Genomic DNA, 13,890 nt, shown 5'->3' on the forward strand with positions numbered 1-13,890 from the left:
GTGAAGGGGAGGTCGTGGCTCACTAATTTGATTGAGTTTTTTGAGGAAGTGACGAAGATGATTGATGAAGGAAGGGCAGTGGATGTTATCTATATGGACCTCAGTAAAGCCTTTGACAAGGTCCCTCATGGCAGACTGGTGCAAAAGGTGAAGTCACACGGGATCACAGATGAGCTGGCAAGATGGATACAGAACTGGCTCAGTCATAGAAGACAGAGGGTAGCAGTGGAAGGGTGCTTTTCTGAATGGAGGGATGTGACTAGTGGTGTTCCGTAGGGATCAATGCTGGGACCTTTGCTGTTTGTAGTATATATAAATGATTTGGAGGAAAATGTAGCTGGTCTGATTAGTAAGTTTGTAGACGACGCAAAGGTTGGTGGAGTTGCGGATAGTGATGAGGATTGTCAGAGGATACAGCAGGATATAGATCGGTTGGAGACTTGGGCGGAGAAATGGCAGATGGAGTTTAATCCGGACAAATGTGAGGTAATGCATTTTGGAAGGTCTAATGCAGGTGGGAAGTATACAGTAAATGGCAGAACCCTTCGGAGTATTGACAGGCAGAGAGATCTGGGCGTACAGGTCCACAGGTCACTGAAAGTGGCAATGCAGGTGGATAAGGTAGTCAAGAAGGCATACGGCATGCTTGCCTTCATCGGTCGGGGCATAGAGTATAAAAATTGGCAAATCATGCTGCAGCTGTACAGAACTTTAGTTAGGCCACACTTAGAATATTGTGTGCAATTCTGGTCGTCACACTACCAGAAGACGTGGAGGCTTTGGAGAGGGTACAGAAGAGGTTTACCAGGATGTTGCCTGGTCTTGAGGGCATTAGCTATGAGGAGAGGTTGGATAAACTCAGATTGTTTTCACTGGAACGACGGAGGTGGAGGGGTGACATGATAGAGGTTTACAAAGTTATGAGCGGCATGGACAGAGTGGATAGTCAGAAGCATTTTCCCAGGGCGGAAGAGTCAATTACTAGGGGACATAGGTTTAAGGTGAGAGGGGCAAAGTTTAGAGGGGATGTGCGAGGCAAGTTCTTTACACAGAGGGTGGTGAGTGCCTGGAACCTGCTGCCGGGGGAGTGGTGGAAGCAGGTGCGATAGCGACGTTTAAGAGGCATCTTGACAAATACATGAATAGGGTGGCAATAGAGCGATACGGACCCCGTAAATGCAGAAGGTTTTAGTTTAGGCAGGCATCAAGATCAGCGCAGGCTTGGAGGGCTGAATGGCCTGTTCCTGTGCTGTACTGTTCTTTGTTCTTTGTTCTTTGTACAGTCTTTGCAGCAGTTAGCCACTTTAATTGATCTCAGTATCCCTGGACTAGGGAGGGGAGAAACCATCCGGATTCTCATTCCTGATTGTTATCCAATGATCCCTAATAAAAACAAGAAATGCTGGAAATACTCAGCAGGTCTGGCAGCATCTGTGGAGAGAGAAGCAGAGTTAATGTTTCAGGTCAGTGACCCTTCTTCAGAACTAGCAAATATTAGAAATCTAAAAGGTTATAAGCAAGTAAAGTGGGGTGGGGCAAGAGATAACAAAGGAGAAGGTGTAAATAGGACAAGGTCACTGAGGTTTGTTCAGTTTGCTTACCCACTTTTTTTTTCATGTTTGTACTTGCGGCTGTTCAACTTTCAGTCCATTAACACCCTGTCCTAATGCTTTGTCTTTCAACGCACCATTGACATATTGTTTGCATTTGCTCCATGACCTTCTGGTCAGCTATTCTGTGACCTTGTTCTATTTACACCTTCTCCTTTGTTATCTCTTGCCCCACCCCCGCTTTACTTGCTTATAACCTTTTACATTTCTAATATTTGCTAGTTCTGAAGAAGGGTCACTGACCTGAAATGTTAACTCTGCTTCTCCCTCCACAGATGCTGCCAGACCTGCTGAGTATTTCCAACATTTCTTGTTTTTATTTCCGATTTCCAGCATCTGTAGTATTTTTCTTTTATCCAATGATCCCTGCTGGAAATATATGTGTCAATGTTGTGTGCAGATTGAATTCTGATGCCCCTACAGTTGTATCACTGACGAACGTCTACTGTCCAATTTTGCTACCATCTGGTATCCAAAGTTACCACAACATGAAATAATACCTCCAGAAGGTGGATAAAAGAATATTGAAGGAAGGGAAAAAAAATGCAACTTCTAGCTGTTGATTCCCATCCACTGGAATATATTGGTCAGGAAATTCCTTGGAGCTTCTCCCGCTGGCAGAGTAATGCCAGTGGAGTGGGAGTGGTTTGGAGTAATTTTCTCGCCACAGAAAATATGCAACTTTATAAATGGTAAGAATACTATCATGTCCTTGCCTCCTGGGGTGCAGAATTACACCTGGTAGTAAGGAATGTTGCTGTGCATTGTATTGTTGTTCAAAACTAACATGGCAAGCTTTCACAAAACTCAGTGGAAAGCATGCCCACTCATTCTGTCCTTCTTCCTTATTTTGCACGTTTGCACATGCAAGAATGAACATCTGATGCTTGAATTCCATTTAGCATTTGCTGATCTGTCCTTTTCTGCTTCCTCCAGCACCTATGTGCCTCTTGCTATGATGCTAGAAAATTTCCCATTTATCCGATGAGGTTGAATCCAGTAGTACACAACCTTGGTACTCGTCTGACTGTTCTGGGTTCAAGTCTCACTCCAGGACTTGAGCACAAAAATCAAGGCTGCCACTCCAGTGCATTACTGAGGGAGTGCTGCATTGTCGGAGGTGCCATCTTTCAGATGAGACGTTAAACCGAGGCCTCATTTGCCCTCTCAGGTGTACGTCAAAGATTCCATGGCACAGTTTCAAAGAAGACCAGTGGAGTTATCCCAGGTATCCTGGCCAATATGTATCCCTCAATCAACATCACATTATCACATTACTGTTGGTGGGAGCTTGCCGTGTGCAAATTGGCTGCCCCATTTTCTACTTTACAGCAGTGACTACACTTCAAAAGTACTTAATTGGCTGTAAAGTGATTTGAGAAGTCTGGTGGTTGTGAAAAGTGCTATATAAATTCAAGTCTTCCCTTTTTAAAAAACTGAGATTGATGGATTTTTGATGGACAAAGGTATTAAGGGATATGGAACCAAGGGCGGGGTAGATGGAGTTAAGATACAAATCCGCCATAATCTAATTGAATGGCAGAACAGCCCAAGGGGCTGAATGGGCTACTCCTGTTCCCCATTCCCTCTACTTATTTAACCACTATAATCCTGCTCTCTGAATTCTCTCCCAAAACCAGTTTGCCGTACTACTTCTCTCCCTGCCTTTGAAAGCCATCTCTTTTATGGCACTTCGGTCTTCCCCTACCCTTCACTAAATTCCTTGCATTTGTCTACATCAGGAACATGAGATTATCGATAAGATAGACCAAAGGCTTCAATCTACTGAGGGATATCATCTTTCAATATGTTAGATAATGGAAACCCCCTCATTCCAAAGCAAGACAATATATTTCTATCAGCATAAATGTTTAAGGTCAGCACAAAACATATTAGGGCCACAGAAACATATTAGGGTGGCACAGTGGTTAGCACAGCAACCTCACAGCTCCAGCGACCCGGGTTCAATTATGGGTACTGCCTGTGCAGAGTTTGCAAGTTCTCCCTGTGACCGCGTGGGTTTCTGCCGGGTGCTCCGGTTTCCTCCCACAGCCAAAGACTTGCAGGTTGATAGGTAAATTGGCCATTGTAAATTGCCCCTAGTGTAGGTAGTGGTAGGGGAATTGAGGGGATGTGATAGGAATATGGGATTGATGTAAGATTAGTGTAAATGGGTGGTTGATGGTCGGCACAGACTCGGTGGGCCGAAGGGCCTGTTTCAATGCTGTATCTCTAAATATAAATGAGGATTGATTTAAGGTTCAAAAGACTGATAGGAGTGTGACTGAGTCTGCAAAACACTATTCAAGCACAGTACAGTCATTATACAGTGTAGTTTTCAGACTTGTTCCATTAATGCAGACTTTAGGGATTTCTGCAAGTTTAAACATCACCAATGAAAAATCTCCTGCCTTTTTAAGACCTGGAGATGAATTTGCAGCTAATTAAGGTAGAAGTAAGTGAGAGGGAGGAAAGATAAAGGGACAGATACAAGCAGTGCAATTGACAATACTGTGCATTCCTGCCATTGTCTACCAGTTAAGAAAGGAAACATGCTATCATTTGCATCGAGATCTACCTTCTCCTCAGAGAAAACATTCCGAAATTTTGCAGTAAGGTTATTGCACAGTTAGCCAATCACTATTTCACCAGTCATTTGGCAGAGAATTTGATTACACTGTCAATTCAAAGAAACACTTTATGAGTAATTGCTTCTGGCTTGTGAGACAAGGAAAATATAATATAATGCACTATATTGTAAATCATTCAGTTAAATTTTTAAAAAGAACAAAATTATCAGGTGAAAAGAATTGATAATTGCTGAAAAACACATATTTGAACATCACTGAAAATAAGGGAAAAATAAAAGAGCTGAGAATAAGAAGTTATCCATTGCCTGCAGCATTGAGGACTTTAGTAGGATTTTAATAACAAAAATAAAATGTAGGGCAAGGTCACAGCGTAGTCTATGTCAGTTAATGGGCATGCTGTTAATTGGAACATTGATTTAAAGGAAACATTTGCTGATTTATTCCCTATGCAGAAGACTGCTGGTTCATTAGGCGAGGGTTTCTTCCAGAGTGGAACGATTGTTAAAGGAAAAAGATAGCACAGAGGCTCTGCTATCAATATAAAGTACTCCTCCCACTTCCCCCTCCCCACCCCCACCATCACATCCAGTCATCCTCCAGTGCTTTGCCCAAATAGACATTATTCATGTGAAAATCTAATGGTCATTTTAACTCACTGCTGTAAATTCACTTGTAAAGCCTGCTTAAATCCATGCTGCAGTTAAAGGATTCAGAAGAAATGAAACCTACTAACATGGTTGGCTTCATTTATCCCAAAAGCTTTAAATGTAAAATGGAAATCGTGAGATGAATCACAATGATAATGTAGGTACAGGACTGCTGGGATAAAACCAGAACAGAGCTGGTGAAATTAGCACATTTCCAAATATAGATCCACATCTTTCCTCTTAACAAGTTCTTCTCTGCCACATAGAGTCTGCTCACTTGCCAGAAATAGACTGGATATTATAGCTGAGATGCTCCTTTGAGAAATGCTGAACACACTAGAGATCAAGTGACCCAATTTCTTGATTAAAACCGCAGTACAAAAATAAAACTGGAAGGAAAATATTCCAGAAAAGTTAGAGTAATGAAGTAAAATTGCACTTAGCATCGAAGAATTTACCAGTGGAGCATTAACATAGGTTAACAAAGTATGTTAAATGCAATCAGTAGATTTGTTTTTTTGAAGATTGGAAAAGTATAGTGCAAAATAACTCTCAAAGTGAGAATCTTTTTCCCCTCTAATTTTCTTTACTATTTAAGTCCTAGCTAGTGTTGGGGTACAGTTCTTCACGTTCTTGAAACCCCCTGGTGCATCAGCCAAGTGGCCATTCTTCAAAAAATAATAATCGGTTAAATAGATGATTGAAAGTAAAGATTCTTAAAAAGTTTAATAGAACAAGACAGGCACAAGGGATTAGGACTACTGCTCCTTGTGCAGGATGAGCACGAACACAGACCTTTCAGACCAAACAGCCTATTTCTGTGTTTTATATTAATCATAGCTGAGCACTGTCCATGTAGAGAGGAAGTCCCTTCTTCACACTGAGGACACCCTCCATCATGTTGTGTTGTACTTTCTTTCTTTTTTCTTTCTTTTTCTTTTGGGCCTCCTTATCTCGAGAGACAATGGATACGCGCCTGGAGGTGGTCAGTGGTTTGTGAAGCAGCGCCTGGAGTGGCTATAAAGGCCAATTCTGGAGTGACAGGCTCTTCCACAGGTGCTGCAGAGAAATTTGTTTGTTGGGGCTGTTGCACAGTTGGCTCTCCCCTTGCGCCTCTGTCTTTTTTCCTGCCAACTACTAAGTCTCTTCGACTCGCCACAATTTAGCCCTGTCTTTATGGCTGCCCGCCAGCTCTGGCGAATGCTGGCAACTGACTCCCACGACTTGTGATCAATGTCACACGATTTCATGTCGCGTTTGCAGACGTCTTTATAACGGAGACATGGACGGCCGGTGGGTCTGATACCAGTGGCGAGCTCGCTGTACAATGTGTCTTTGGGGATCCTGCCATCTTCCATGCGGCTCACATGGCCAAGCCATCTCAAGCGCCGCTGACTCAGTAGTGTGTATAAGCTGGGGATGTTGGCCGCTTCAAGGACTTCTGTGTTGGAGATATAGTCCTGCCACCTGATGCCAAGTATTCTCCGAAGGCAGCGAAGATGGAATGAATTGAGACGTCGCTCTTGGCTGGCATACGTTGTCCAGGCCTCGCTGCCGTAGAGCAAGGTACTGAGGACACAGGCCTGATACACTCGGACTTTTGTGTTCCGTGTCAGTGCGCCATTTTCCCACACTCTCTTGGCCAGTCTGAACATAGCAGTGGAAGCCTTACCCATGCGCTTGTTGATTTCTGCATCTAGAGACAGGTTACTGGTGATAGTTGAGCCTAGGTAGGTGAACTCTTGAACCACTTCCAGAGCGTGGTCGCCAATATTGATGGATGGAGCATTTCTGACATCCTGCCCCATGATGTTCGTTTTCTTGAGGCTGATGGTTAGGCCAAATTCATTGCAGGCAGACGCAAACCTGTCGATGAGACTCTGCAGGCATTCTTCAGTGTGAGATGTTAAAGCAGCATCGTCAGCAAAGAGGAGTTCTCTGATGAGGACTTTCCGTACTTTGGACTTCGCTCTTAGACGGGCAAGGTTGAACAACCTGCCCCCTGATCTTGTGTGGAGGAAAATTCCTTCTTCAGAGGATTTGAACGCATGTGAAAGCAGCAGGGAGAAGAAAATCCCAAAAAGTGTGGGTGCGAGAACACAGCCCTGTTTCACACCACTCAGGATAGGAAAGGGCTGTTGTACTACCACTGTACTAAAAGGGATAGATAAAGGACAGGTCTATCAGCTCAAAGCTGGATATCTGTGAGGTACTGTGGGCCATCAGCAGCTGCAGAATTGTATTCAATCGCAATCAGTAGCCTCATGGCTCAGTGTAACCTTCACTCGACTGTTACCATCAAGTCAAGGGACTAATCCTGATTCAATGAGGAGTGTAGGAGAGCATGCCAGGACTAGCAGCAGGCATGCCTAAAAATGAAGTACCAACGTGGTGTAGCTACAACATGGTACTACAAGCATGTTAAACAGCAGAAGCAGCATGCTATAGACAGAGCTAAGCAAACTCACAACCAACAGATTAGATCAGAGCTCTGCATTCCGGCCACATCCATTTATGATTGGTGGTGGACAAATTAACAACTAATGGAAGGAGGAGGCTCCACGAACATCCCCATCCTAAATGATGGCGGAGTACAAAACACAGCTAAGCGTCTGCAATTGTCTTCAGCTAGAAGCGCCCAGTGGATGAACCATCTCAGCCTCTTCCTGAGGTCCTCAGAATCATAGGTGCCAATCTTCAGCCAGTTCAATTCACTCCACTTGATATCAAGAAATGGCTAAATGCATTGGATACAGCAAAGGCTATGGGCCCTGACAACACTGGCTGTAGTGCAGAAGATTTGTACTCCAAAACTAGCCGCATCCATAATCAAGCTGTTCAAGTAGAACTATAACACTGGCATCTACCAGCAATGTGGAAAATTGCCCAGGTATGTCCTGTCCACAAAAAGCAGGACAAATTCAATCTGTCCAATTACTGTTCCATCAGTCTACTCTCAAACATCAGCAAAGTAATTGAAGATGTCATTGGCAATGATATCAAGCAGAAATTTCACACAAATAACATGCTTACTAATGCTTAGTTTGGGTTCTGGCAGGAGAACTCAGCTCCAGACCTCATTATAGCCTTGGACCAAACATGGACGAAAAACCTGAGTTACAGAGGCGAGGTGAAAGAGACTGCCCTTGACATTAAGGCAGCATTTGAGTGCGGCAACAAGAAGCCCTAGTAAAATTGAAGACAATGGGAATCAGGAGGGAAAATCTCCACTGGTTGGAGTCAGACCAAGCACAAAGGAACATGATTGTAACTGTTGGAGGCCCCAGGACAGCGCTGCAGGAGTTCCTCAGGGCAGTATTCTAGACCCAACCATGTTCAGCTGCTTCATCAATGACCTTCCTTCCATCATAAGGTCAGAAGTGGGAATGTTCACTCATGTTTGCACAGTGTTCAGTACCATTTGCAACTGCTCAGATAAAGAAGCAGTCCATGCCCGCATGCAGCAAGACCTGGACAAAATTCAAGCTTGGGCTGATAAGTGGCAAGTTACATTCATGCCACACAAGTGCCAGCAATGATAATCTCCAACAAGAGAAAATCTAACCATCTGCCTTTGATGTTCAATGGGTGTACCATCGCAGAAACCCCCACCATCAACATCCTGGGGGTAACCATTGACCAGAAACTTAACTGGACTAGACATATAAATACTATGGCTACAAGAGCAGGTTAGAGGCTGGGAATTCTGTGGTAAGTAACTCACCTCCTAACTCCCTAAAGCCTGTCCACCATCTACAAGCACAAGTCAGGAGTGTGATGGAATACTCTCCACTTGCCTGGATGGGTGCAGCTCCAACAACACTCAAGAAGCTCGACATCCAGGACAAAACAGTCTGCTTGACTGACACCCATCCACCACCTTCAACGTTTACTCCCTCCACTACTGGCACACAGAGGGCTGAATTTTGTCATGCCAACAAGGTTGCTGGCGCCAGGCTGAAGAGGCGAGGGGAACCCTGCCTTGGCCTTTTACAGCCCCCCCCCCCCCCCCACCCACCACTTTAATGCCACTTAGGCACTTAAGTGCTCGGTACTGGGATCCCCGTCCCTTTAAAGATGGAGATGCCGCCTCCAAGAGCTGCTAGCCAATCAGAGAACTGGCAGCTCAGTAGTAATGGCAGGGCTACTGGGAGCAGTGGCCATTGCTGGTACAGCAAGAGGCCTTGGACACAGGTCCAGCACTGGAGCCTGCACCCAAGGTGAGTGAGGCGGGGTTGGCAGGGCCAGATCGGCAAGCTCTGGTGAGGTGTGGGGGTGGGGGGGTGAAGGGTGGGCATTTAGCATTTAGTGCAGGGGTAGGGTGGGTTGATGTAGGTGCCTCAGTGGGGGCCCTCCATGGGCCACAAACTGCCCACAGATGAGGGCCTCCCAAGCCTGCAGGTAAGTCACCTCATTTTACTGGGAGCTCTCCTCACGTGGCGGTGGCCCTATGCCCCCGGCCTCCCGCAGCAATTCTATGGGGCCCCTTCACCTCTGAACCCGGCTCCAGGTGGCCCATCAAATCCAGCCCAGTGCCTGCAGTGTGTATCCTCTACAACAGGGGTGCCCAACCTTTTTGCGTGAGGGGCCGCATTATAATTTTGACCTACATAGAGGGCGGGTGAGCAAATTTTGGAAAGATAAAGGCATTAGAAATTTATTTTGCTATTAAAACCACAAAAATGTGCAGTTTTGTGAACAAGCTTTAAATGCGACTAATTTATTAACTTACTTGCTCTTCACTATGTTGAACACTGATTTAATGAGATACCTGGCATTGTTTTTCCATCCAGAAGTAGACACTGTCTGCCTGCACGCTTGATGTAGCACTGCAGAGTACTCCAGATAAATGTCCATCTGTCAGCAATGATCTTGATCGCTCTCTCCCCCCGTCTCCCTCTCTGTCACTTTCCCTCTCTATCTCTGTCTCTCCGCCTCTGGGTGCGTGTGTGTCTCTCTCTCTCTCTCTCTCTCTCTCTCTCTCCCTCTCAGTGTCTCGCTCAGTGTGTCTCTCTCAGGGTATGTGTGTGTCTCTCTCAGTGTGTCTCTCTCGGTGTGTGTGTGTGTCTCTCTCTCTCTCTCTGTCTCTTTCTCTGTCTCTGTCTTTGTCTGTCTCTTTCTCTCCCCCCTCTCTGTCTTTTTCCCTGTCTGTCTCTCTCCATGTCAGTCTCCATATCTCTCTTTGCCTCTGTGTCTCTTTCTCGCTCTGTCTCTCTCTCTGTCACTCTGTCTCTCTGCCTGTGTGCCTTTCTCTCTGTCTCTCTATGTGTGTCTCTGTGTATCTCTCTGTGTCTCTTTCTCTGTCTCTCTGTGTCGCTGTCTCTGTCTCTCCCCCCACCCTCTCCGTGTCCCCCTCCCTCTGTGCCCCCTCCTCTCTGTGTGACCTCTCCCCCCCCCCACCCCCGCTCCCAGGACCCTGTTACCACCATCCTGCTCCCAGTTGTCATCTTAAGAAAAGCAACAGATTGTATATTAGCAGGCTGAAGGCAGAGCAACAGAAATTGAATGCAGAGAGGGAGAAACTTCAGAAAAAAACAGAAAAGCTGGGATGCAATCTCTTCAAGCAAGAGTTGTCAAACCACTGAAATGATATATGGGCGTTTAAGCCTCTATGCATGTAAAGTTCATAATATCTATACCTATGTAAATAATTTTGATGTTTACTAATGGTATGTGTTTTTACCTGCAGCATACGAAACATATCTTTGGAAGGAAAGGGGTGTTGTGTGATAGCTTTAAGAGTGATGTCCCTTTAAGATCTTAGCATGGTAATGAGCTAAGTGTCAGGATGTAGTCATGTGACTACAAGCCAGGGTCACTCTGCAACTGTAACATCCAGAGTAAGATTCTGTGAATAGTTTGCTCTGTACTGTGTATAATAGTTTAGCTGTAATAAATCTGTAAGAGATCTTCAGCATAATTGGACTCCTCGCATCTCATTTATGTTGCATCAGACAACATAAAGAACACATTCCAGGGTCCAGAGCCAGTGCTTGGCCTGGGGCCCGAGCTCAAGGTTAGGAAGGCCACACTGGTAATGGAGTTCAGGTGGGAAGAGTCAACAGACTTGCAGCTCAGCCCAGGCACCACCATCTTACTAAAGGAGTCAGAACATAAGGTACCGAAGAGCATTCGCCATCTTGGTAAAGGAGGACATGCGCAGTAAGGCGTCTCTGCCATGTCAGTAAAGGAGCTGCAGCTGTTGTCAGGCACAGAAAGTTTTGGCGGGCCAGAAGAAGCCAATGGCAGATTTCCAGGGGACATTTCTCATTCTTGGCGGGCCGGATGGAAACCTTTGGCAGGCCGGATTCTGGCCCACGGGCCATACGTTGGACAACCCTGATCTACAAGATGTACAGCAGCAACTCCCCAGGGCTTCTTTGCCAAACAGCTTCCAAACCCATGATCTCCAATGCCTACACCACAGGGACTGCAGTGGTTCAAGGAGGTGGCTCACCACCAACGTCTCAAGGGCAGTGAGGGATGGGCAATAAATGCTGGCCTTGCCAGCTATGCCCACATCCCATGAATGCTTAAAAAACAAACTGCATAATTATTGTGGGGTTCAGTCAGTAGCAATTAAGAATGGGATTTTTTTCCCATCCGTAGCCCAGGAACACTTAAACCAATTAGTGGCTGACTACTGACCAAGATGTGATCAGCTAACTCAGCATAGAATGTGAATCTAATATGTCACCTTCCTGGTGTGTATAGTTCAGGATGGCATTACAGAGTGAAATTGGGGCCAAACTTTCCAGAATCCATTCCATATAATGCATTTCTTTTATAAAAGTTTCTGTGCTCATTCTCACAGGCTATGCAACATCACCATGCAGTTCACGAAGTATCATACATTGCCAAGGATATCACCGACCACCGTGCCTTCGGTTATATTTGTGGCAAAGAAGGAAATCATCGGTTTGTGGCAATAAAGACATCCCAAGCAGTGAGTATAAAAGGTTTTAACATGTTCTTTAGGGATATTAATGTAACTGCAGATTGAAAATCATCTAAAAATAATGGGAACATTGTGTTTAATAGTTAATGATATATGGTTGTACACCTTGTTCCATTAGTTATATATATCATTCGTTAAGTGATGCACACTTGATTATGTTCATGTAACAACCTCTGGTGCTAAGCAAGCCTATACTGTACATACTGCCACTTTTTCTCTCATTTTGACTGTTAGGCTGAACCTGTAATTCTTGACCTGCGAGATCTCTTTCAACTCATCTATGAACTGAAACTTCGAGAGGAAAAAGAGAAAATGGCCCAAAAGGACAAACAATGTGAACAAGCAGTTTATCAGGTAAAAATGCCCCTAGCTTTCAACAGCGCAATGAGGAGGAGCTGAACTGGCAACAGTGTTTATTAATCATTTCTTGCATGGCAGGTGATGCATAACAGAAAACAAATGATAGCAAGTCCTGTCTGTTTTTAAAATAGCCATTTTTTATCAACAGCTTTTAAAGGAGAAATATAACTCTCCGGTCGATATCATCCTTAGAGGTATTTATAGGTGTTATTCCTTTTAATTTGTCTTCTCAGTGGAATATTTTAACTACAGGTTTGTTCTAATAATTTACCAAATTGTGGTCTCCATCTGTTCAGGGAGTTTTTGGTAGTTTCAGTTCCTCAGTATGTTTTGGAACTGCATGGTGGTTTCCAGGAAATGTTGCACCACAGATGTGATTTTTGCTCCATGAATTTTTCTGATGTAATTCTTTGGCAGTGCTATATTTCTGAATAGACTTGAATGATTTTCGTGAGACTTGGAGAATGAGTTCAGTGGTGTTGCGATAACACAAATAAAATTATTCATGGTGCAAATGTACAAATACCACTGGGCACGTTTATCAAGTATTGTCAAGTGACAATACCCTTTGGATCATTTTCCTCAGTAAGGACGTTACCATCTTTTCACCTCTTAAAAAGAGAATTTTTTCAAAAATAACCCCTGAGCCTAACAAACCAGAAAGATTTCAAAAACATGTCTGGACTTGACCAGATATTTTACTATTTTTCTTTAATAAATATTGTGCTCAACAAAGGGATTGCGTGATGTCATTTAGGCCCCAGAATTCAGAGCAGAAATGGTTGCTGACGCCACTGAGAAACCCCTCAACAGCAGAAGGAATCTGGGAAACTGCTTCCTGTTCCTCAGTGACCATCTCCACCAGCACAAAAACATTCCAAGCAGCTGCCACACAATGAAAGAGTGTTCGTAAAGAAACAGCAGTTGTGTACAATGCTTTAAGTGGTGCCTCCCAGGGGGTGCAGGCGTTCCCAAATGAGGTTTGTACCATGCTTGATGGCCAGACAAAAAAACCATCGCCACCCTCCCAATATCAGTAAACTACATCTTTATTTGCACCCAGGTACAAGAAATCTGAGTGAGCTCATTGACTCAGTCAGTAATCTCCCTCTTTGTAGTATACTGGATAACAATCTTCAGCCCCAAGTAGGGCCGCCTTCCTTTGCTGCACCTTCTACAGCAGGATCTCCAATTCTTCAGTACCTGCAAGAGCAGTTTTGTCCACTTTCCTTTTTTGTACTATTCTAACTAATTCCTCAACTCTTCTACTGCCACCACAATCTTCACTTTAATAGTGAGCTTTAAGAGCTGCTGCCTGACAGAATATATTATATTTCCAGCCAACTGTGCATAGGTCAAGTTTCCTTGGCAAGTAGAAAATTGTGGCGAATAACAATACCCATCTTGATGGATTATAGTTTTCATGAGAGAAGTGAGTTTTAGGCTAAATATTCAATAGAAAGGGGTGCTTAATTTCACTTCTACACTTTCTTTCACTAAGTAGTCTATGGTTGGACCCAGTTTGACAAGATGGACTTAAGGCCTTCCATCTCTGAGACCCATTATGGATTCTGATAATCTTAACCCAATTCTCAATAGACTAACGTCCTGTAGTGTATAACCATTCTTAGATCATTACTAAGCTGATTTTAACTGGATAGTCTTGTTTGCAGAGGCTGCAAGATAGACTGTTAATTGGTATACTGGTGCAATTGGAATTTTTC

At 44.2% G+C, this 13,890-nt stretch overlaps 1 protein-coding gene across 1 annotated transcript in view; it reads left to right on the top strand.

Moving 5' to 3' along the window:
* dab1a (DAB adaptor protein 1a) overlaps positions 1–13,890 on the top strand; it is a 287,520-nt gene that overhangs the window by 137,970 nt on the left and 135,660 nt on the right. The window contains exons 5-6 of the mRNA XM_068038058.1: positions 11,663–11,794; positions 12,041–12,160. Of these exons, the coding sequence (XP_067894159.1) occupies positions 11,663–11,794; positions 12,041–12,160 (252 nt within the window). The remainder of the gene's footprint in view (positions 1–11,662; positions 11,795–12,040; positions 12,161–13,890) is intronic.

This window comes from Heterodontus francisci, chromosome 8 (assembly GCF_036365525.1).
Source record: "Heterodontus francisci isolate sHetFra1 chromosome 8, sHetFra1.hap1, whole genome shotgun sequence".
NCBI lineage: Eukaryota > Metazoa > Chordata > Chondrichthyes > Heterodontiformes > Heterodontidae > Heterodontus > Heterodontus francisci.